We start from the raw sequence: 25860 nt of genomic DNA, 5'->3' as shown, positions 1-25860 counted from the left end.
AGGAAATTCCCTGGGGATTGCAAATTTAAGGCAGTAATTTAGTTTGAAAAAGCCAAAACAACAAATGAAAATAATTTTTCTATCTCTGGAAGTTTAACTGGAACTAGCTTATGCTTGGTAAAGCATCAGAAAGAATCTCTGTATTTGAAATGAATTGCTTGGTTCCCTTACTATGGCTCCCGGGCAGCTTCCAGACTGTCCCCTCTCCAATCCATCCTCTCCATGGAACTTTCCACTGCCTTCTGACCTTTCCTGAATCCAGGTCCCTGGGTCCCTCAGTCCACTCCACACACACTAAGACTTCATCTAGAAACCAACCTGAGGTTTGGTCCTCAGACACAAGGCTGGGCTCCCCACGATGTCTTAAAACCATGATCAGAGCTTGGCTTCCCTCCACTGACTGTCACCTCCACATCACAACAGGGTATAAGAGGAAGACTCTGAAGGAGGATGAACCTCCAAAGACCCAGAAAATGCCTGACTCTGCCTTGTGTCTAGTAAAGCCCATGATAGGTCTATGGCTGAGCACTGCATAAGTTCATCTTGGCCATCCTTAAACTCGTGCAGATGCTTTGAGGTGACATTATAAGTGGAGAAGGGCGTGTGTGTGGGAGTCAATAACATGCTCCTCAACCAACATCTCCACCCAGAAACATAGGAAATGAACACCAGTGACTAGCCTGGCATTGAACAAAATGAGAACTCTTGAACCTGAAGATGCCACAAATTAGCTTTGAATAGTGAATGGGCAGTGGATCCCAGAGGTGGGGCCAGCCAGTTACTTAAGAGCAATCTGGCCCCACCCACTCCTTTAACAGAATACCTAGGCCCATTCAGGAGAAATGAGTGCTCAAGGGGCCAGGTCCCTGGCTACAGAGAAGCCCATTTCCTTTGGTGTCACTCAAGCCTCCAGAGTGAGCAGCAGCCCAGTAGGGAGCTCCCCAAACCTACTGCTCACCTTTTGTCACTCCCAGAAAATGGGGGGAAATGTCCATCTCAATCAATCAATCAATGAACACTTATGTAGCACCTACTGTGTGTCAGACACTGGGCTTAATGCTGGGCATACAGAAGACAGTCCATGCCCTCAATACAATCTAAGGAAGGAACACATGCAAACAAATACAGGCAAAGGAAACTCTACAAAGGATAACTAGGAAATAATTAACTGAGGGAAGGCATTAGATTTAAAAGAAGTTGAGGAAAGCTTCCTGTAGAAGATAGGAAGGCAGGGAGATCAGCCATTGGAGCAGAAGAGGGAGAGGATCCAGGAGTGGGGACCAACCAGAGAGAATGCCCGGATCTGAGAGATGGGAAGGCTATACTTATGTCTTATGTCTCTACAGGGCCTGGGGATCTTCTCAGCGAATAAAGACCACAGAGCCTGGGGGTTCCCTTCTGATCTTGACAGTTGCCACACTCAAGAGATTGGGTCTCTTGTCCTAGAGGTACTGGCTGGAGTCCTGTGATGGAAAAGGAGCTCAGGGGCGAGTTTATGGGCCTTCTCTTCCAGATTCAACCCCAGTAGTTTCCACAATTATCTCTGTGAAAGCAATGTCAACCAAAGTGATGTGAGGGTCCAATGATGGGACTGGAAATTTTAATTCAGAAGAGAGAGAAGACCTGGGGAGATGAGAGTGCCATCTTGAAGGATTGTGAAGGAGAAGGGGGCCCAGACCTATTCTGCTTGACTGGGAGCAAGGAGGATATTGCCAAGAGGCCAATGGAAGCTTTAAGTAAGGGGGAGCTTCTTAATCCTAGAATCCCCTCCCTAGAGGTCTTCAAGCGAAGACTGGACAACAACTTGTCAGGAATGTTGGAGACAAGATTCTTGGTCAAGTCTGGGTTAGACTGAGCTCCTTTCCATCTCTGAGACTGGAGAAGCCCAGACACTGACATCCATAAGGTCAAGAACTTAGGGGTCCTCTTTTAAGACCTTTCTCCTTCATAGATTCCCCCTTCACTTATATGTTCAGACCTGCAGGGACACACTGTTCTCAGCCTCATTTTCAATTAGTAAATCTATTCTTTACCCTGCCCCTAGGGTCTTATAGAAAAGAGTAGGGTGGCCTTTTCTCAAAACTCCAAAGTCTAGCTCTCCATAGGTTCCCAGGAGACATTAGGGATAGTAACTCTGCCTTTTCCTTCCCATAAGGCACTGGGACACACCTGGAAACTTAACCATGAAATGACATCTCTCATGTCCCTAAATCTCACCTTCCATGAGTTATACTACCATGCGTTATACTAACCTGGTAGTTTGGAGACCTAGATTTCCCCCAAGCCAGCTGTGGAATCTTCAGAAAAAGTCACTCTCCTGGTTTTGTAAAATGGGGATGATAATAACAGCCTTCCAAGAGTGAATAAGAAACGCAAAAAGGTCCGCAAAAGCTCCTTTTATGTCCTATGCGGCAATTAGTCATTATTAGCAAATGAAAAGACTTCTGTGGGTGTCCAGACTTCTCCTTGCAGCGAGGAGCCAAAGGGAGATCTGCCTGTCCTAGACAAGTGATTTGAAAGCTTGCTCATTATCCCCTCCCATGAGTTTAAAAGAGGAGGCATAGCCCAGTTAATTGCACCCCAATGTTTCCAGACTTCATTTTACCTGGGGTGAGGGGTAAGGAGAGGTGGGAAAGGACTGTGGGCTGAGAATACAGGACTGCAGAGCTAGCTGGCTAGCATCTAGAACCTGGGAGGCCAACAGCCACAGACAAGGGATCTCCCATGTTTAAGCCTAGAAGGCAGAGTTAGGGTTGGGGATAGAAGCTGCCAAGATGCTCATTCAGGCAGGCCGTCAGGGCAGTCTTTCTCACTGCCTCAAAGCAGAATGAATTTCCTTGGAGATAACAGATTCTCCATTGACAGAGATCTTCAAGGGGAGTCTGAGTGACCCCTTATTCAGAGTATTCTTTTATACGATTGGCATGTCCTGGATGGTCACAGAGGCCCGTTCTAGTCCTGAGATTCTGGGCCCAGGTTGTATACCTCATCTGTACCATATACTATGTGAACCTGTAGCAGAGGTTCTCAAACCTATTTGGCCTATCATCCCTTTTAAAAAAAAATTACTCAGCACCCTCCGAAATAGCTTTCTTTAACCCTTTAATGTTTTTTTTTAAATCCACATCATTTCAAAATATATAAAACATATTTTTAAATGATGCATCTTAAATTTAATAATTTGTTGTAAATTTATGAGGTTTTTTCTGCATCGAAATTTCAATGATGCAATGTTACATCATATAACCATGAAGTATCATATTGTAAGCAAGTTATTTCGAGCACATATTCCTGCCCATGTATGCTGAACTTCCCGACAATGACACGCTCACCTTCCAACACCTGCTTGAACACTGAGGACTTGAACACTGATCAGTTATAACTTGCATTTTGTAAGTTTATTTGGAAAATAATGTAATCACAACTTTAACTCTGTTAAGTGCAAATGTTTTGCAAAATTTTCTTCTCTTCTTTCCTTATGCTTTCACTTCCTCCTTATTTTTATTGTGTTCTCCCAATTCAGTGCTCCCCCTGAAGCTACTGCTGTGCCCCCTCCTCACCTCTCCACCTCACCTCACCCCCATCATTCCAACACCCCCACCCAGTGGTATCACCCATTTTGGGAATCTCTGGAAACCACTGGACCTTATGAGCCAGCTTCTTCTCTAAGATGGGGAGAACAAAGCCTGTGGCATCTGCCTCATTGAATTGTATGAGGATCAAGAGGAATGATATATTTAGAACACTTTGTAATCCTAAAAGCCCTGTATAAATGCCTATTCTTATTATGTCCGAGGGAGACCCATCTTTTGTGACAGAAAGGAAGGATTTTAGCTGGAACTTAAAGGAAATCAGGAAAGCCTGGAAGGGGAGATGAGGATGGAGAGAGTTCTGGGCACAGTGGATGGCCAGAGAGCATGTTGGGAAGCAGGAGATAGAGTCCCTTGTACATGGAACAGTCAGGAGGCCAGTGTCACTGGATTGAAGAGTACATGGGGAGGTATAACATGTAAGAAGACTGGAAAGGGGAGGGGAAGGGCAGGTTAGGATGTCTGAGTCAGAATTCAAACTCAGGTCTTCCTGACTCCAAATACAGCACTCTATCCATTATGCCAACTAATTAGCTTCCTTCCTTTCTCCATTTTCTCTCCCTTCCTTCCTTCCTTCCTTCCTTCCTTCCTTCCTCCCTCTCTCTCATCCTTTCCTCCTTTCTTTTCTTCCTGTCTTCATTTTCCCACCCTCCATCCTTGCTTCCCTCCCTCCATTCTTCTTTTCTTATTTTCTTCCTTTTATCCTTCCTTCCTTCTTCCCTGCTTCCCTCCACTTTCCCTCCTTCCCTCCCTTCCTTCCTTTTTTTTTGTTTGTCCTAAAATGGTTACCTATTCACAAATATCGAAGCCCTACTTCTGTTCCTTTTGTGCAAAAGTATTTTAGGATTTCAGAGACTTAAAGGACGTTAGGACATCTCTCATAAAATGCTGGGGCTAAAAGCAATTCTACATATCATCAGTTTTACAGAAGAGAAAACAAGCCTGGGTGAGGTGGGGCAAGTGAGCGAGCTGAGCTAGTAAGTAGCAGAGTCAAAGTTCAAATCCAAGTGCCCCGTTACCAAACCCAGAGCACAGATGGAGATGCTATGGGAAAAGAAAGTTCTTCTCCCCAGGAAATCACATTTGAATGCCGAAGACAACTCATTTATGGAAAGAAAGATGGAAGGTCCCATGGTTCTTAGGGGGCAGCAACAAAGTAGATGGCAATAATGCCTCGTTAATGTTATTTCCATTGATAAAAATCCCCTCATGTGGTTGTGAGGATCAAATGAGAGAACTCATGCAAAGGTACTTCACAAGCTTTCATCTGCTATGTAAAGAGTAGCTAGAAAGTAGAAGGTGTTGTTCCCACCTGGGAGGCTTCAGAGCTGGACTCAGCTCATTTGCCTATCTATGCTCCACCCCGATGGCTGCAGGTATTTCTTAAAGACGACAAATAGGCTTTTCCAACGGAAATCAGAGCAGAAATTTTTGTGGCACTGTCCAGGTTGGAAGGTCCCTCACTGGGTGGATTTTCCCAGGGACTGAGCCTGGAAATAAATGGTCACACTGAATTTCCAATCTTAGTGAGTTGTATGTTGGACCAGAGAAATATGATCACAATAATTTGAAGAATTAATGCATACACACACACACATACATATATATATATGTATGTGTGTGTGTCTGCATGTAGTCATCAGAGCCTCACAACTGTCTGTGAAGGAGGGATCCCAGGTTATTTAACATTCTTATTTTACAGATGATGAAAATGCTTAGGCTTTGAGAGAGGAAGGGGCTTTATCAGAACTGCACAGCTCCCAAGTATGAGACCCTGGGTTTGAACCCAGGTCTTCCTGATTCCAAGTCCAACACTATCCACCAGGCAAACCTACCTCTTCTTAGGTGGGTGCTTGGGGTAAGGTGTCTAAAAAGGAGGTGGGGGTGAGTTTCTGTTCCCGGTGTATTCATGAACACTTGTGGACAACAGTAGCAGCCTCCAGTACAAATATCTTTTTTTTGTGCTGGACTGAGCAGGCAGGGTGGAACAATCCTTGGTCATCTTTGGGGACTGGTTTTAGCCCTCAGCAGAGTCCCAAAGATGCAGCCCCAGCCCTCACCTTCCCAGGCCAATATACCTGTGGAATAAGAGAAGGGACTTGCCCCAAAATATGGGATAGTAAGTAGGAGAGACCAGATTCATTCTATGAGTCAATCAGACAGCTCGTGAATTACCCCTAGGGCTGCACTGAATCCTGGGTCCCATTGGATTACAACTGATAATGGGTTCATAATTGGGCAGGGAGGCAGAGAAGGGTGTGGAGGGGGGGGTCCCCTCTGGAGTCTCCTTCTGCACCCCTCCCCCCCATTTATTGTCCTACAAATTGTGACTTCCTCTTCCACCTAGAGTAGACTAGATTTCAGCCTAGCATGTCAGATGATGGGGAGGGAGAAGGGCTGGAAGGACCAGTCGATCGGGGAAGATCGTGGCGGGCGGGGGGGGGGGGGGGGGGGGGGGGGGCGGAGTGCAGTGGGTAGGGGTGGAGGAACTATGGCTTCTTCTTAGCCTCCCTAGAAGAGGCTTTAATATGTCTCCCTAGGCTGGAGCTCTGCCCATCCCAAGAAATCAAGACCAGAACTCTGCAGGGACTTGGGTGGCCCTATTTTTAGAACACCTTTTTTTCATTTGGCTACTGGGTGGGGTAAGGGTGTATGGATGCATGTGCATCTCAGTCTGTGTAGTGAAATGGGAATGCATGTAGTGTATATGGATGGGTGCAGGTGTACACACCATTTATCCTCTCCAAACATACACATGGAGGAGGGGTTCCCAGTGACAGTCTCCCCTTTCCTTGAGGAGGGGCCTTTTAGATACCCACACCACACAATTGGCAGCAAGTTCTGGGCTCTGGAAGAGGAGAACCCCATCGTTGTGTTGAACCTAAAGTGTCTGCTTTCTCATTCTGGCCGTACCATCCGAGTCCTCGTTCCCTAGACTCATCTCCCCCGACCACCTAGGTGTAACTGTCACAAACTCCCTCCAGGCCCTGCTGAGAAGTCAGCAGGCCAGAGAGGCTCCAGGAACCAGGCGCATATCTACTCTCGCGGGGATGAGGTCGGTCTCAAGCCCTGAATGGGGGGCAGGGAAAGGGACTCGGAGCAGGGGTCTCCTCTAGGCGCCTTGCACTTCCCAGTGATTACGGGCTGCTGGGGCGCTTGGGGGCTGCTTCAGGGACGTAATTAACAAAGATTTCCAGAGAGAGAGAGCAGAGACCACATCTGAAGTCCCACCCTCTGCTCGAAGGGAGACCACATCAAACAGACCCTCCTTTCTTCTCCCTCCTCTTCCTCCTCCCTCACTCCTTTAAAAAAAGAAAAAAATAGTCCCCAGCTCCAGGAATGGGGCTGGCAGCTTCCAGAATGGAGAGGATAGGGGGTAGGGAGGTAGGGACCTGATAGGTGGCTGGCCAGGGGCAGTAAGGCGACTGCTGTGAGGTGGGGAGGGGAGGGAGATGGTACCAGGAAGGAGAGGATACCCCTTGTACCAGCCAACATCTGGGGATGAAGGGATAGATGCTCTGGACATACGGGGATGAGAGGGTGCAGGGAGAAGGGGCGATGACTGAGTGGGATACAGAAATGTGGGGACGAAGGGAATGCCCGGAATGCCGGTATCTGCTCCGGGGACTAGCCCATCCCCCGGACAACCCCTCTGCCCTAGCGGAGAGCTGAGAGCTCAGGGACTGGGTGCGGGCCCGGGGCAGGGGAGATACCCAAAGGCAGCAGCGCTGGGGAGATGATGGCGGTAATTAGCAAAATCGTCCCCATAATGAGAGCAAGCTGGAAGCAATTTGCGGAGCAGTTATTAACCGGCCGTTCCTCCACCCACAGGCGGGGGGTCGGCTTTAATATCTAGGCGCTGGGGCCCGCCAGGAGGCGCAGAACCACGGCCCCGGGTGGCCTTGTCCCTGCCTGGACCGCGCGAATCTAGGGTCCGCTCACTGGGGCTCTAGTCCCAGCACAGGAGTCGAGCTGCCCAGACCTGCCTCTGGAGCCCAGCTCGCACACCTCTTTCCCAGGCCCTACCATTTCTTATTGAGCCTCCATTTTCTTATCTATCAAATGGGTACACTCACAACTTACCTTTCCGGACTGTTATAAAGATACAATGAGGCTATGTGTGCAGAGGATTTTATAAAGTGAAAATTTTAAGATACATCAGATGGTATTACTGGGGTTTTGTTTGTTTTCTTTTTAAAATTACTATTATGGAACACACCCTGCCTCCTTCCCTGGCTGACTCTCCAGCCGATGAACAGAAGTAGTGGAGCAGCTGAAGGCGGGTCCAGGGAGCACTTCCCTGCTCTGCCCCACACAGCCCAGGAAAGTGAGCTGCCTTGTCAGTGAGCTGGCCGGGCTATCCAAGGCCTTCATCCCCCATGGACTCCAAACTTCCAGAAAACACATTCAGAAACACTTGTTCTCCCAGCTGGGACTCAGAAGTGGCCCAATTTGCCTTTGAAATGAACAAGAACAGACACACACACACACAAATCTATGCCTGTGCCTTGGCTTGAAGCACTCTAGGACTTTTGACTCCCTTCCCCGTGCCAAGGGTCCCCTGTCCACTTTGGGTCACTGGGACATATAGCCAGACCCTGCTCCCTTCACCATCACCCCTCCTAGTCCTGTTCCCTGGAACCAAGCCTAAGTGTAATCCCTCTTCCACATGGGATAGCCTTCTCATCCTAGAAAACAGTTATCACATGTGCCTGTATCTCTCCTCCTCCAAGCTAATTCTCTAGCCTACCCTCCTACAGAGAGATCTTTTACTTCCTTCCCAACCGCACTGTCCTCCACTGGGCTCTCCCCACCTTAGCAAAAACCTTTCTACAATGTGGCACCCTAGACCTGAGCATGGCCTTGTAGATGAGGTCTGAAGAGGTCCGTAATCTCCAAGACTATGGATATACTGGCCTGTACATCCACACCCACACATCTCCAGATATCACCTCCTGATTTGTTTCTTTTCCTGAGACTTCAGAGACTGCTGGGGGAAAGAGAGAAGGCGGTAAAGATAGAAAGACTCAGTGACTGAGGGTGGAGCTGGGGGAAAAAAGCAAAACAACACTACCATTGTCCCTGTAAGTATCTGATTTGTGATCAGCTCTCCCAATAATGGATAGAAAAGCTCAAAATACTGGCCCTGGGTGGGGGAGACAGGCTCAAGTCCACAAGCCAGAGGTGGAGATAATATTTAGGAATGAACTTGAGGACACAGCCTTGACTCCATTTCCACCACCCAAACAAATTGACAGAGAAGAAGGGCCTGTGAAGTGTCTGGGGAGGCGGGGGAGCAGGTTGTGGGGAGAGGAGTAAGGTCCACTTAGGAATCCTGAATCCAGTTCAGTAAGATTTGATTATTAAGAACCAAGACGATGCAGAGTCCTATACCGAAAATGTAGGAGGAAGCAAAGTTACAGGAATATCTCACCCTGACCATAATAAAGGAACAGAACACCCAAAATGATAAGGAGAAAAAATGATAATGGAGCAATATTGCTCCATTTCTTCCTCAACTAAATTGAGGGAGAGGAGTTGCAGCAGAGAGAAGCAAAGCAAGAACTGCATGAATGGGAAAGAGGAAAGGAGAGGAGAGGAGGGGAGGGGAGGGGAGAAGAGAGGAGGGGGAGAGGAGAGGAGAGGGGAGGGGAAAGGAGGGAAGGGGAGAGGAGAGGAGAGGAGAATTTCTTCTTATGGAAATCTGGATCCTAATAGTATACCTTGCATGTAGTCAACCTTTAACAAATGTTTGTTGAATTGACTTGAACTGAATCGAATTATTAAAGGGCACTTCCTGGCCTTCAGATGGACAGTGTTAAAGCATCAGGCTTAAATGGGACAAATTAATCGCTCTCATTTCCCAAATTGTGCCCCCCAAAGCTTTTGATTTTCAGTCATTTCAGATGCAAATTTAATTAACGAGTTTTCTCTAGCTGACACCTAGACAGACTCATTCCAGAGAGGAGGCTCTTCTCAGTCTCTGTCTGGAAGTGTCTCTCTCCCCTCCTGGTCTGTCAGTCTCTTGGTCTTTCAGTCTCCATCTGTCTGTCTGTTTCTCTGTTTCAGTCCCTTTTGGTTTCTGTGTGTCTTTGTCTCTGTCTCTCCAGCTGTGTCTGCCTGTGTATCTCTCTCTGTGTCTCTGTGCTGCTTTCTGTCTAGGCCTTTGCCCGTGTGGGGGGGGAGGAGGGGGTTCCTCCCCTCTAGTCCTCCAGCACCCAGATGAAGCTGTCTGAGAATCTCCCATGCCTCCCCTCGGGTCCAGCATGGCAGCGCTAGGCGTTAGCGGAGGAAGCCAGTTCCCTTTCCATTAGGCCAAGGTATTTGGGCAGTTGGTCGGTTCTTGGAACCGTGGGGCAAATCGGAGCGAAGCCCTGTCTGTCTCTGCATCTTTGCGCAGAGTTCGGAGGCCAGGAGCATCGCTTCGGAAAGCACCGAGGATTCGCTGAGCCTCCTCTCTGCCCCCCACCCAACCCCAGCACCCCAGAAGTGCCCTACGCAGGCGGTTGTGGGGCCCTGGGCTTCTCCTCTGGTAGGAGAATAACGCGAAGAGCGGAAAATCTAGTCTGACGCCAGGATCCCTCACCACCGGTCTGTTCCAGAAACACACCCGCACGCTCACCGAAAATCTCAACCACACACGCACACATGCATACACCCACTCACTTGCACACACGTATGCACACGCACGCACACACGCACGCACTGACACACAAGCACAGTCACACATATGCACAGATACGCAAACACGGCCACACATGTCTGCTTGTTGCACACTCTCCAGCATCATCCCCTAGCAGTTCGGGTTAGCGTCTTCCTTTATCGTTCTCCGTCTTTTAAATGTGCATTTTTAAATGGAGCCGCTACCCCCACCCCGCCCCTCGTTGTTTTAAGGCCACATCAGTCATCCCGCTTGTCACTATCGTGATTTGGGATTGATAAGGGGGGGGGTGCTTGACAGACAGACCCCAGGCCCCGCTGACTTGAAATCCTTAATGTATAATTTTCGGACGTGTAATTGGTCTTCAGGGAAGTGGGGGAAGGGAAGGGATCTTTCAAAGCGGGGGTGGGGAAAGAAGAGAAAGAGAGAGGGAGGGGGAGGAAGAGAAAGAGAGAGGGAGAGGGAGAGACAGAGACAGGGAAGAGGGGAACGCGGGCCCAGGAGACGCTGTGCCCTCAGACTGAGCGCTGCGGCGGAGCTCCGGCGGGTGTGTGCGCCTCCGTGCGCCCGCGTGCTCGCTCCTCGCTCTTTGTGTGGGGTGCGGCTTGTCCCTAGGGGCGGGGGGTAGGGGATCCTGGGTGAGAAACGCCAAGACCTCTCCTTTCGGGCCTAAGGGAGGGGAGGGGTGTTCCCGCACGACTGCGGGACGCCTCCCTCCCTCACTCCCTGTCTCCCTCTCTTCCTTCCCTTGCCTCTCTCTTTTCTCCCCTTCCTTCTCCCCATCCACTGGCCTCAGCTCTATTGTTGCCAGAGAGGGCTTTTATTTCTATGCTCTCTCCATCAACAAAAATTTTTCCCAGTCAAAAATTTATCGGGCTTCTCTTCCACTCTCTCTCTCTCTCTGCCTCTGACTATTTCTCTCTATCTCTCCTCCCCTCCTCTCCTTCCCTGCCCTCCCTCTCCCTTTTTCCCTCTCCCTCACCTTCTCCCCGTCTCCGTTGCCCTCAGCCTGGCTGCTCTCTCACGGATTTGAAGCTCCAGAGGGCAGGCGGAGAAGGGGAAGAGGGTACTGAGGGTCCCAGAGGGCCTCCCCTCTCTGTCCCCGCTGCAAGCTGTTGGGGCTTCGCAGCTCCTCCAGAGGCTATCGGGGCTGCTGAGCCTCGGCTGCGGGTTCATGGGTGCCCAGGGGGGGCTCCCCGCCCCCACCTCCAGCCAGCCCGGGGTCTCCGTAGTAGCCTGAGCGTCCCTGTCACCATGCCACAATGGAACTGATCTGGCTTCTGGTGTTCAGTCTGCTCCATCCCAGCGGGCAGGCGTCGTGGGCCCTGGGCCTGGCTCAGCCAGGGCCCCCCAGGGAGGCGGAGACCCAGGCCCCAGAGGGCCGCCTCCGTAGAGATGCCGGGGGCCGAGGCGGTGTCTATGAGCACCTCGGCGGAGCGCCCCGGCGCAGAAAGCTCTACTGCGCCACCAAGTACCACCTGCAGATCCCCCCCAGCGGCCGGGTCGGCGGCAGCCTGGAGAACAGCGTCTACAGTGAGTACCGCGACCCTCAGTGCCTGGGGGCCCAGAGACCGTCGGAAGAGGGAGGGCTCTGATCAGGAATTGCGAGCAGGACAGGGACCGAGACAGAGACTGGGGTGGGGAGAGGTTTGGACACATCCACCGGGATGAGGCTGGAGGGGCGCAGTACTGGACTGGGGCAGGAACGAGGACAGGGACAGGGACAGGACGGGACGCGACGGGAACAGGGCCGGGCTTAGTGAGCTTCCAGGTGGGCGATGCTTGGGGTTGGACTGGCTCTCCCTCTCTCAGGCCCGGACTGAACCGATGGTGAAGGGCTTCCAACGTCTGACTGCGCTCGGGGGATACGGGCTTCGGGAGCTAAGGCGTCACATTAGACAAGGGTTCGTCACTAGTATCGCCATGTTCCTGACTGCCAGATTGAAGAGCCTCAGGCTCTGTGCCTAGCTCAGCGCTATGCCTGGTAGGCTCTGTAGCTACCCTTCCCGGCATTTCAGGGTCAGGGCTTACCCCTCCGAGGCAGTACAGAAGAGAAATTTGCCTTCCTCCCTCTTCCCCCTCCCCCCTGTCCTCGGCTTTTCCTCTCCGCGCCCCCCCTCCCATTCCGATTTCCCCCTCAGGGCACAAATTTCTCTCTCTCTCTCTCTCTCTCTCTCTCTCTCTCTCTCTCTCTCTCTCTCTCTCTCTCACAGACACACACACACACACACACACACACACACACACACACACACACACGACCCCGTCCCTCCTCCCTCTCCCTTGTTTCCAGGCCTCGCCGTCCTGAGGAGCGTGTGTTCAGAGAGTGTTGCCCCTGGGAGGGGATCCGTTGAATCTTGGATTCCTAGTGCTCGATCCCTAGAAATGCCCTTCACAGTCCCACCCCTATCCCCATCAACCCAGCCTAGGAGAATCTCAACTCAGAAATGACATCCGTGCTTAGCTTCGAAATAGACTGGGAGGGAATGGAAATTAAGAAAGTGCGCAGCGGACACATCGGACCTACTGGCAAAAGCTTGTTCTCGTCACTTTCCTGTCTGCATTACTCACACTCCTAGCCAGACCCCCACGGGGGTTTTCTTGCATTGCCCCTGTCCTGCTGCCCAGGCTCTCCCACCACCACACCACCCTGCTCCTGTTGCCGGAGGGGATTGAGGGAGCTCGGATGGGTATGGTCAGTGTATCTGGCAGCTTGAGGGAGTTGGGAATGGGATGGGGCGAGGGTCAAGAAATTAGGAGTTTAGAGAGCCGGGAAATAGGAAACAGAAACACTAGGAAGCTCAGCGACCGGGGGCTGGTCTCGCCATCCTGGTGGGCTCTATGCGCTGCCAACGTGCGCGCTGACCAGGGCGAGCTGAAGGCGTGGACTCGGGAGAGGTCCCACAGCGCTTCGGTAGGATGGATAAAGGCAGCACATCCCTATTCTTTGGGAAGGAGGAAGTTTAGTTAGTTCTGAACTATCCTAAACTATTCTATCACTTTAAGACTGGGAACTGGGATGTTTCCCAGTATGACGAAGGACAGAGGGCACAGGGCAGGACTCCGATCCCAAAGCAAGGCACCCAGGGCAAAGAAGAGTGTATGCGGCAGGGGACGAGAAGGTGCAGGAGACATGGTGTAGAGTCCAGGCGATCCCAGGGCACTGGAGGGTACAGGTCGCAGGAAGGCGCAGACCCGTGACACAGCAGGAACCTGCTCTCTCCGGGTGAATTCGGGGGGGTGGGGGGGTGGATTCGGCGAAGATGCGGAAGCTTGCGGAGGTCTGGCTGAAGGCGGCGAAGGAAAACCGCGGTTTCCTAAAGGAAACCTCCAGCCACCAAAAGACTTTTTTGGAAGGATCATCCTTCAGAGTTCATTAAACTGGGTGATAGAAACCAGCTGTCACCCTCGTTATCCCCCGGCGCTCAGGAAATGAGGCGCTGATCAAGAATTTGTTTGGGGGTGGTGGGGAAATAAAAACATTTCCCACACATGTGTGTGCCTCCAGGTGCCAAAAGGAAGCGCCCCCCGCCCCCCCCCCCCCCATTCTTTAACCGACTGCTCCATCCTAGTGCCTAGCTCTATGACCTTGGTGGGGAAGGTCAGGTATCTGGAAGATCTCCCTGCTTCTGGACCTTTTCTTCTCATTATTGACTCCAGTAAAGGTGTGTGATGGTGGTGATAGATAGAATTTGGAGGGAAGCCCCAGGGAGATGATATCCTTTCCCCTCTGACTCTGGTAGCTGGCTCACCATAGGGGTCCTGTTTCATTCTTGTGGTTTCGGATATGTTTGCCTCTCCCCCCACCCCTAACTGCACAGAACTTCAGTATCCTCCAACTCTTTAGCTTCCTACCACACCAACTCAGAATCTATCACTTGTCCCTCTTCCCAAGGGAAAGGCTCTTTACCCCCTTGGCCTGTGACCCTGGGACAAAGGGGCCAGTATGGCTAAGCATTGCCTTTCATTGGATTCTGACTTGAAGACATCCTTGCATACTTTCCAGGTCAGAGCCTCTTGGGGGAGGTGAGCTGGGGCGGGGGAGGGGGCTTAGGGCTAGATCCAAGTCTCTAGGTATACCCTACCCCCTCCCATCTTCCCTTCTAGCAGGCCTGAGGGAGGCCATTGTCCTCTAAAGGAGACCTTTGCTGTCAATCTCAGAGAGTCAAGAGCTCTCCTGTCTCTCAGAAAACCCTTACAGGAGATTTAGACCTTTTTCTTCTTTTTCTTTTTTTTTTTTAATAGACACAAGGGATTAGCGGACTCTGGTTCAATGTCAGGGCTTGGCCTTGGGAAGCTTTTGGAGTCTCAATAGATCAGCCAGGAATGTGCATGGAGAGTAGGGGCCCAGCTTTAGCCCAGTCCTTCTTTCTTTGTCCAAATGTCTCTTTTGCTTTGGAGGGGCCCTGGTAGGTAGTTTTCTTCCCCAGGATATTCTAAGTTATTTAAAGAGAAGTCAGGGAGCCTGGTGGTCAGCAGGGATAGTAGACATTTCAGCTCCTAGAGGGGCACAGGAGCATTACTAACTCAACTCCAGAGATTCATTCTACCCTGTTTCTGTTCCCAGGTATCCTAGAAATCACAGCAGTGGAGGTTGGAATTGTGGCCATTAAGGGGCTCTTTTCTGGGCGCTATCTGGCCATGAACAAACGGGGAAGACTGTACGCCTCGGTAAGTCTGGCTTTGACACATCAGCATCTGGGTTTGCTAACCTAAAACTCAAGCAATGCCCACTAGACTGATCATGGACGTGGCATTGTCCATTTACTGAAAGGTCCCAGAAGGTAAATGATGTAAAGGAGAAAGTCCTAGGAGACAAGAAGAGGAGCTGGGCCCAGAACCTGGGTCTTCTCTATACACCAATCTGGACCCAAGTTTTCTCATCTGTAAAACGTGGGGTTGGGTTGAAGAATCTGGAGTGTCCCTCCCCAAAGTCTCTGAACTCATCCCCCAAACCTTGTTGTAGTTACTGAATGTTCACACAAGCAGATAGAACCCAGAGCATCTCTTTCAGAGAAGAATTGGTACCGTGGAGCGGATATGGGGGGAGTTCTAAGTGGATTTGGACTCAAAAGACCTAGACTGGCTTTGCTTAATACCAGTCAACAAGCATTTCTCAAGCACTTACCAGAGGTCAGATGCTGTGCTCAGTGCTGGGGACCCAAAGAAAGAGAAGAGGGCCTGCCCTCAGGGAACTCAACTTTCTAATGGAGCACTCAGATGCCAAAGTAACTAGGGATATAGAAAATAAAAACTAAGTGGATGAGAGGTAATCTGAGAGGGAAAGAGATGGGGGTGGAGAAGTAAAGGAGAGAGGAACCTCGATAAACCTGCAGAAGGTGGGATTTGAGCTGAGTCTTGAAGGAAGCCAGGCATCCTAAGAGGTAGAGGTAAGGAAAGAGTATTGTAGCTGGAGGGGAAGTCAGTGGAAAGTCCTGTAAACTGACGGAGTCTCTTGTTGGAGGAAAACCAAATAGACCAGTGTGAGTGGAAGGGAGTAAAATATAAAAAGACTGGAAAGGTTAGAAGCTGTCAGGTGATAAATGTTTAAATAACAAACAGAAGGATTTTATTTGATCTTGAGAGTAATATCAAGCCTGGGTAGTTTATTGAGGTGAGGGGTATGTGACTTAGGCTCAGGTATAAAAAATCTTGACAATTTGGGCTGAGTGGAAGATGAATCAGAATGGAGAGATTTGAGGCAGGGAGGCCAATTAGAAGGCTTCTGCAGGTGAGGGGTGTTGAGGGGGTTCAGGGTAGGGACTGTGAACTGAGTGAATTGGGGGATGTATTCAAGAGATGGCGTTAAGGTAGGAATGGAAATGTCTGGCAACAGATTATATATGTGGGATGAGTGAAGGAGTTAAGGATTGCACCAAATATCAGAATTTCCTGAGTTAGAAAAGATCTCTGTGACCATCTAATCTAACTCCTACCCCACCCCTGCCTCTCCCAGCCCTACAATTCATTTGACAAAAGATCTTTCTGTTGTTGCTTAAAGCCTGACAGGGAGGATGAGTCTGCTTCTGGAGGCTGCCCATTTCAGTTCTGGATAGCTCTAACCATTGGTCCTGACATCAACCAGTCAACATTTATACAATCCTACTATGTTCTAGTCACTGTACAAAGTGCTAAGACATCGAGCCTAAATTTGCCATGACAATTTCCAATTGCTACTCCTGGTTCTGTCCACTAGGGACAAGCAGAATACTTTGTTTTCTTTTGTTTTTACCATGTACAGTCTTCCACAGAATAGGGGTCTTGGGAAAGTTGTTTCCCATAACTGGGTCTCAATTTCCTGATCTGTAAAAAGTGCTTGTTAGACAAGATGATGTCTATCCTTTGAGTGACAGGTGTCTATGACCTCAGGTGAAAGGATGACTTTTCTTGGATTTTATTTTAGGATTATTGATTTATAGCTCCAAGGAACCTCAGAGGAAATTTAGTGCAAACCTTTTTATTTTACAGATGAGGAAACTGAGACTTAAAGAAGGAAGTGACTTGCCCAAGGCAACTAGGATTGAAAGACACATCCTCTGACTTCCAATCTAACCTCCATGGGCACCCAACCCTCCCCTTCCCCGACCCCCCACCCCCCAAAAAAAGACTTCCCAATGGAATTGAGATGAAAATGCCTCTTGCCTTGGGTCATTTCATAGTATGCCCCTGGCAACTGTGAGTTAGACTAGAGTTATAGTCGTATCTGCCCCATTATCCAGCGCAGGCCTTTGTATACAGTGAATTTTGGTCATTTCAGTTGTGACTCCAGTTTTCTTGACAAAAATACTGATTTCCATTTTCTTCTCCAGCTCATTTGACAGATGAGGAAACTGAGGCAAACAGGGTTAAGTGACTTGCCCAGGGTCATACAGCTAGTAAGTGTCTAAGGCTGGATTTGAACTCAGGTCCTTTTAACTCCAGTCCCTACATACCACCAACTGCCCTTCCTACTCTAGGGTATGAAGTAGTTGCTTTATAAAAATATTTGTTGGCACTGGAGTCCCTCGCCAGCTGTCCCAAGAAAATAGAGCTTTGGAGAGGAAGAGGTAAAAAAATTTGGCTTTGTAGGGGAGAGACTAAGGATCACTGGAACTTGGGGGAACCAGGGTTCAGCTGCCCTTTAAGACCTGCTTCTGTGCCAGGCTGTACCAGTTGATGGGAAAGGCAAGATAAAGACAAAAATTGGCCTTGCCCTCAAGAAGCCTCCCTTCTAACTGGCTCCATCAGTCCACACTGGCATTGACTTCACCCTATCAGCAGAGATTGTTGCCGCAGCCTCCACTCCCCTGTGATGAGCAGCCCCCTTGACTCTTCTGGCCAGCCCTGTAGTATTGTCTCCCCCGTAAGAAAAGAAAGTGGGGGGGGACAACTCCATAGGGTAAAATACATGTATAGCAGTTTGAAATTTGGTACCTCCGACTGCAGCAGCATTGATCTGGCCAGTGGGCTGCATCCTTAAGCAATGGGAGGTTTTCCATCTAGATAAAATCTAGATGATAAAGCCACTTTTGGTCCATGCTTTTCCAGTGATGTGTTCTGTGGGGTGAAGGTGGAGCATGGATTTTTAAAGTCTTAATTAATTACTGACAGTCAGACAAAGATAAAGCATGTTTACACATTCCTCTCTCAAAAGCATTTCACTTAATATACATATCGGCACACACATTCAGAAATGCACACTCATTCACTCACACACAGTCACTAACTGATCCACACTGTGTGCATTCACACACAGACATACAGACTTATTCACACAACTCACTTCCTTGTATTCACATATGGGAACTTACATGTACACATGCTTTTTCACATGCACACACACTCAAACACAGTCGCTAACAGAATCACATACGTACTTACACAATTCACACATGCTTGTATTCATACACTAGAATTTACATATATACATGCTCTTTCACACACAGACACTCAAACACACAATTACTAACAGAATCACACAGACATTCACACAACGTACATGCACACATGTATTTACACACTGGTGCTTACATATATAAATGCTCTTTCACACATATACGTACTCACACACAAGTCACTAATAAACATACTCATTTATACAAAGACACATAAACAGACACATTCACACATATCCACACACTTGTACTCACACGTTCACACACAGATATATTCACAATCATTAATACTCATTCATACACATACACACACTTTGGCACACTCAAACTCACACGCATATACCCACACCTACACATAACCCCCTAAACACTCAGACCTGATAGCTTCTTACCGACCTTGACTCTCCAGGTTTAAGAATGAAGCCAGGTAGCTGGAAGGAGCCCAGAGCACCTAGTCCTAGCAAATTGTGTCTTTCCAGGTTGTTCCCCTGCCCTACAAAGCTTCTTCTAGCACATTGGGAATATCCCCTCTTAAACCAGTGCCTCTCTCTTCAGACAATGTGCATTGCCAAAGCTCTGAATCTGAATCTGGCAGGGCTTGGATCTTGAGGCAAGAACAAGGCTGCCCTACCTGTGCCTCCACCTTCTCAGGTTCCAAATGCTCACCTGAAAACCTCATGGCTTGAGGAGGGAGAAAAGCAGGGACTTCTGAACTCTCTCAATGTCCACAGTCCATCACATTTTTCCTCTTTCCTTGAGAGAAAAAAAACAAAAACAAGAGAGGCCATCGGGAAGCTCATTGCAGAAGGGTGAGCTTAGTTCAAGGATGCTGGGAAGAGAAGTTAGGCCGTCCACTAGATTCATCCATTGGATTCATCCACTAGACTTGTCCAACTAAGCTCACCCTTCTGTCATGAGCCAGCTTAGTTCAAAGATGCTGGGAAGAGAATCAGCTAGACCATCCACTTGTATTCTCTGGGATCATGGTAGCACTTTGGGGGTCTCAGGCCTGGTCTTCCCCAATGTAGAGCAGAACCAGGATGTCCTCATCCATTGGAAGCAGATGTGAGGGGGCCAGGCCTCCAGAAAAAGAGCAAAAGCCAAGTCCCCCAGCACTAGATGCAGCCTAGAAGTGACTTCCAGAGCTGAGTTTGGTCTGTCTTCTTTGGTTAATGTCCTTTTACCATTTCAATGAGGGTTCTGTAGCCATGGTCTCAAGCTTTTCCTCTCAGAAACCCAGAAATGTAAGCAGGGCATCTCATTTGACAAGATAGGAAACTGAGGTGCAGGGAAGTAAAGGGATTTATTTGTCCACTCTGGCACAACCAGGACACTCCTGAGGCAAGATTGACCCACCGTCCCCTCATGACCCCAGGGTCAGAACTCTTGGTACTATGCCATGCTGGTTCCTAATTATTAGCTACGTGTCCTTGGACCAGTCACTTCCACTTAGGAGTTTCCTCACTTCTAAGGAAAACATTATAGTTCTAGTGTCAGCTATCTCATTGATGTGCTGTGAAAATCAAACAGGATTATACCCTGAAAGCTCTTGGTGATCTATAGAGAAATAACCAGATTCGATAGTCTCTCTGACTTTCCTCTTTTTAGTCACCTGAAGAGGCTTTGTCCTTGGCCCCGGGATTTAGAGCTGGAAGTGATCTCCAAATATGATCCCTTAGATACTCTCTCCCCCCTCTCCCCCCCACCCCAAGAGTCAGTCCTCTTCCCTGGGCTCTAAGGCGGACCTTGTTTGGGGAGCCAGTCTCTGTCAGGACCCTCACAGACCCTTGGCCTCATCCTTCAAAGGGCCGGATCTGTTTGCCCATCTGTTCCCCCCACCCCCAAAAGCCACAGATCAAGGAAAGTGTGATGTCACAAAATCACCAATGATCTCTAGACCAGAGCTGGAAGGCATCTCAAAGGTAATCAAGTACAACCTTTCCACTTTACAGATAAGGAAACTGAGGCAGGAATGGTAGGAGTAATAGGTAAGACACAAAAGATATGGGACATAAACTCAGATCTTTGGACTTAAATTTAACGCACCTTGTAAAGTCAGTGCTGTTTTTCATCCTTGAAGCAGCTCGGAATGTGACTACAAATCCTTTCCCTTCTCTTGGAGTTCTCAAGTGTTCTAAGGCCTAGCCTGTTCATCACCTCTCCCCACAGCTGTTGTTGAATTCTCTTCACTGACTGATTGATTGATTGAATTCTTAAGAAGAGAGCTTTGACCTCCTGCCTTTTCTTGAGTGATCTCTGCTTTGCATCAAAGCAGAGGTCCTTCTTAGACCTGACCAGTGGGCTCAGAGCCCCTGTCCCCAGAGTCAACCTTTCCTATTCCTACCCAGCAGGCCCTGATCTCTAGGATTTGTTTTCCAGGAGAACTACAATGCTGAGTGTGAGTTTGTGGAGCGATTACATGAGCTGGGCTACAATACCTACGCCTCCCGCCTGTACAGAACAGCGCCCAATGGAACTGGGGCCAGGCGCAAAGCCAGTTCCGAGAGACTCTGGTATGTCTCCATCAATGGGAAAGGCCGACCCAGGAGGGGTTTTAAAACCCGCCGGACCCAGAAATCTTCTCTCTTCTTACCCCGAGTTCTGGACAGCAAAGACCACGAGATGGTCCGACTCTTTCATACCAGTGTCCCATATAGGGAGAGCCTCTGGAAGCCAGCGGACAAGAGCGAGAGAAAGAGGAGGCAGGGACACTCAGCAGTTCTGGAAGCAGGGAGGGAGACAGCCCTGCTGGAGGTAACTTCTGTGAGCACACAGGCCCCTCCCGGGACACTCTGACCCAATGGCAGCTTGAGTGGACATCTTGTCCAGGCTCCTGACTTCTAGTGCTTTTAGACTCCCCCATGGTGGTTTACAAAATGCCACATGCCTTGGGGCACATTCCTACAGTGAGTCTTCTCAATACCTATCAAGATTGCATTTAAGGGTTGGAACTTTTATAATGTATTTTTGACTTCATTCTCTTTGTCTCCCTAGATATCCATATAAGGCCTTAGCCATTCCCTTCTATTTCCAGAGAGCAGGCCAAGGAATTCCCAACTGTTTGACAGTAGAGATGGGGATTGTGGATGGGAAGGCCAGGGTGCAGTGGGTGTGTTCAGAGGGGAGAGGATAGGGAACAGGTGTCCGTTGAAATGTCTGGGTTTCTCTTGAATTTCATTTCAACAAGCCATCAAAGTCTATCATGCCTCTCACCTGAAGTCAAGATAGCTAAGAGCTCTCAGCTTGCTGATGGAGGCTCCCTGATTGCTGGCTGTGGTCTCCAAGGCAGAGCCCAGCTTCATCTCTCTGCCCCCCCACTCGCTGTACACTTTCATCCTGTGCTCCCTTCATCCACATTTCTCCATCAATCTTCCCTGAAGGCTGGAGGCCCACTTCCTGTTCCTTTGACATCCTAGGGGTACCAGGGTACCACCTGGGCTGCTGTTTCATTCTTATAACACAACCAGCCTGTGCCATTTCCTTTTCTGGTCCTGTATACCCTCCATCACATATTTTAGGCCAGAAATAGATGAATCCCTTCCAACAGCAACACACCTGGGTGAATGAAATTTAATGAAATCACTAAAAAGACCTTAAAAGATTTTATCTGACTTCATCAATTTGCATGGAAAAATACAGTGTTATTTTATTAACACCTCTCTATCTGTGACAATAAGGTTTTTCATGTTTTCCTTTTACACTTGGGTATGAGTGTAATCAGAGTGAGCTCTGCTAAAGGTTGTAATATCCTCTGAGAAATTTGCTTTGTGTGAAGCATGGAAAGCCATTTCTCTTGAACCTGAAATCATCCTTTGTTTTGTTTTGTTTTGTTTTGGGGAGTGGGGTTTATTTGTTTGCAAAACCCTGTTCAGTTTGTCTGAGTTAAACAAATAAAAGTGTGTGTGTGTGTGTGTGTGTGTGTGTGTGTGTGCTATGTATATACACAGAGACGGAGAGAATGAACCTCTCCCTTCCGTGTATTCCAAATATTCTAGATTTTAAAAGTGTAACGCCTGAGTTCCGATGTGGTACTAAAGTCCTGCAAGTCACCATTTGCCTAATCCCTTTGTTTATTTCTGTTTTCATCTCATAAAACCTGAGTGATCTCTTACTCTGCAGAGGCCTATGCTCTCCAGCTCAGAGGGTTCCAGCCCACAGGGAGCTCCCAGTCTAGTGACTTGTCCACATGGCTCCCTGTTACATGTCAACATTTATGGACTTTTTTTTCTTTCTTTCTTAGGGTGCTCTGGTGAAATGACCAACCAAATAGGCACTACTTCTCTGTCTTCCACCTGAAAAGCAGGGTTTTATCTCTTCCTTTACCATGACTAGATTCCAGAGCCATCTAGCATAAGCCAAAAGCATGTTCAAATGGGGATATTGGTTAGCTTACATATTTGTGCACACAAATATGCCCTAATGTCTGTTGGCATAAGACCATGAGTAGAGAGCTCTAGTTCTATCTCAGTTAGCCAAGTTCATTGGGATTTAAAACCAGCTTTCACTTGCATTTGGCAGTTCACCAAACTTTGCAAGCTTGCAAAGAGATGCTTTTTTATACTGAGACAAATGAAAAGGCAGCATGTTATAGAGGAAGCACAGAGTAGTGTGTGTGGGATTAGGGGACCTGGATTCATATTCAGCTCTGCCACCTACTAGCTATGTGACCTGGGTTAAATCACATCCCTGGACCTCAATTCTTCATCTAAAAACTGAGGAAGTTGGATTAAGGGACCTCTCGGGTCCCTCCTAGCTCAGTGTGACTTTGTGATCCTATGACAAATGCCTGTGATTACTCAGCTGGGTGAGACTGCTAAAATGCTCTGCTCTGAAATGATAAAGTCTCAGGTCCACATGGGGTGATGTACAGAACAGACCCTTCAGGTTTCCCCTCTAAAACAGGGATGCTAACGCTTGCCAATGGGCCAGGGGAGGAGGAATAAATAGCTGAAGGCTTCTAGAAATGAGAAATATTATAATTGCCACACTGTGGTTGAAATGATGCTGGATTTGGAGCCAGAAGACACAGGTTCAAATCCTGCCCCCACCTCATACTACCCGTATGACTTGGTTTAAGTCACTTGACTGCTGTTAGCCTCAATTTCCCCATCATATAAAATAAAGGGGTTGGATTAGCTGACCTCTGAAATCCATCTAGTTCTAAAGCCACACTCCTATCATTCTATAGGTTTATTCTTGTCTCAAAAACCAGACTTGACCAAGTATGCTGCAGGCCTCCCATCTCCTTAGTGAACAGCCTTTCTGGTGGCCATAGGCGATCACACTGTGGTTAATCTGATACAAGTGAGAGGCTCAGTCAGTTACTAGAGGTTGTAGGGTAGCTGGGGAAGATTCTGAGAAACCACTTAGACCCTGACTCCAGGATAACTCTGCTGTCAGGCTGCAGCTACCTCTCCTAAGGTACTCAGGGCCATGTTTATTCAGCACAGATCCAGACATCAAGAGCTGCTCACTCTCAAGGAAGTTTTTGAGACCGACCAACTCATTCTCCTCATCCCTCCCCTTCCTGGACCCTTCCTCCATCCAACTCTTGCCTAAAAGCTTGTCTTCCATTTGTGTTTTACTCAAAGCAAAATAGCTCAAGGTCTGAGCTCAAACTCCAGCCTTCCTCCCATTGCTGTTTTCTTAACCTGAACAGAAAAAATCAGGTGACACTCTCTGGCTTCCAGGTGACATTAGGGAGGAGTGGGATTGCTTCTGAGAGTATGTGCATCGAAGCTCTCAGATATCAGGCTGTTCTCTCCCCAACCACAGCAATGCTGATAAACCAGGGATTGAGTTTCACTCTTACCCCTGATTTACCAGGCCTCTGTGGCTTCTGGGGGGGGACCTGGAGGGCACTTTTGTGGTTTCCTGTGAAATACCGGATTGGGGAATGCTTTGGAGACTTTGTGGTCTTCCTGACTGACACCCACACGCTCCTCCCAGACAATCTGGGTTTTTGTCCACCAGAAGACCAAGGAAACAGCCCATTTGCCTGGAGGTCCTGGAAGGTCATTAACCAATGGAATGCAGGAAGGCCAGAAACATAGACTCTACCGTTAAAGGAAAGGACAGATGGAAGGGAAGGCTCAATTCATCCCAGCCTCCCTTGGGAAGGGGAAGCAGTTTGGGATCTCTGTGTGCCCACTTACAAAAAGATAGCCCTGGAGAGTTCGAGCCCTAAATCACCCCTGCTGATATCTGAGTGGCTGGATTAGGCTTTACAGGATCACAAGTGACATCTTGTTTTGTTGATTGCCTGAATTTAAGAAAGTGATGGAGACAGTCTGAATAATGCAGATTAACCTGAGAAGTATGCTGTGTCTATTTTTTTAGAAGAGCTATTTGTCGACATTTACCAGCATACCCCTGCTGTACTGAGGCAAGTGAACCACAAACCTTAAACGTGATTGAAAAAAAGCTTGGAACTGTTAGACTTCTTGGTCTCCATCTATCTCACTATGGGACTGTGGGTTCACTTTTTGTCCTCTCTTTGTGTCATTTACATCTATATAAGAATGTCGACCTTCCTAAGGAGATGGAGCCCACACATCTTAAAGGACATTTAAAAAAAAGAAGGCAAATTAAATGAAAAGATAATGCATTAGAATGCACTGGTGTTAAGAGTGGAGTTGAAAAGAGGTTTGGGACATCATTAGAAGTAGAAACATTATAAAGACCTGGCTTCAGAGCCCAGCCCGTGATATAAAGTGATCATGTGACCTTGAGTAGATCACTCACTCCCCCTTTTAGTGAGGTAGGCAACCTTCTAAGGTCAGAGAGAGGAGCAGACCTGCATCAATGGAGGGTCTTTTCTTGCCTAGGAGTTCCCTACACCAATGAAATCACCAGTCTCCTATATTTGGTGTTTGTGTGTGGATATATGTGTGTGTACGTGTGTGTGTGTATACATTGTCTCCCATAATATGTATGTGTATACATTGTCTCCCATATATGTGTGTATGTGTGTGTATACATTGTCCCCCATAATAAAATGGAAGCTCCTTGTGCTTCGTATCCCCAGGGCTCCGCAGTGTCTGGTACATCATCGGAACCTAATAAATATTCGTTAATTGACTAGTTCAACTTGACCCCAAGTAAAAACAGGAGCAATGGTTGGAAGTTACTGGAAGCCAATTCTGGCTCAGTCCATAAAAACCTTTCCACCAGTCAGAGCTGCCCAGCAGTGGAACGAGGACACAGAGCTCCCCAGAATCACAGAACTTTGAAGCTGGGAGGTACTTCCAAAGAAAGAGATGAAGTGATTTTTTCTGAGGTTCCTCAGATAAGAGCAGAGTCTGAATTCAAGCCCAGGTCTTCACATTCAAAATCTAGGACTCTTTCCATGAGGCTACTTTGCCTCTTACTGACCCAGAGCTGGTTCATATGATCAGAGGTGATAGTGTAGGGACCGTGCCAAAAATGAATCAGTTAAAGAAAGGGACAATGTTTCAAGCTAGTTAGGTGACCAGAGGGTGGAATGACGGGCCTGAAGTCTGGAAGACTCAAATCTGGTCTCAGACATTCCTTGGGCAAGTCATTCAATCTCTGTTTGCCTCAGTTTCCTCTACTGTAAAATGAGGATAATAACAGGACTTTCCTCACAAAGTTGTTGAGACGATCAAATGACGTAATGAATATAACGGGCTAACTATTAGGATTGGGATTATGTTTATCCTGAGGAAGGAAAGACTTACTGAACTTGAACCCTAACCTCCCAACTATATGCTAA

General features: G+C 48.3%; 1 protein-coding gene across 1 annotated transcript; it reads left to right on the top strand.

Annotated features, from left to right (window-relative positions):
• The first annotated feature begins 11513 nt into the window (after positions 1-11513).
• FGF3 (fibroblast growth factor 3) lies at positions 11514-22177 on the top strand. Its single transcript, XM_072638302.1, has 3 exons — positions 11514-11784; positions 14819-14922; positions 20505-22177. The coding sequence occupies exons 1-3, from the start codon at positions 11514-11516 to the stop codon at positions 20919-20921; spliced, it is 792 nt and encodes a 263-aa protein (XP_072494403.1). The 3' UTR covers positions 20922-22177.
• Positions 22178-25860: the final 3683 nt, after the last annotated feature.

Source organism: Notamacropus eugenii, chromosome 2, assembly GCF_028372415.1.
Source record: "Notamacropus eugenii isolate mMacEug1 chromosome 2, mMacEug1.pri_v2, whole genome shotgun sequence".
Classification (NCBI taxonomy): domain Eukaryota; kingdom Metazoa; phylum Chordata; class Mammalia; order Diprotodontia; family Macropodidae; genus Notamacropus; species Notamacropus eugenii.
This window is presented reverse-complemented; position numbering and strand designations above follow the sequence as displayed.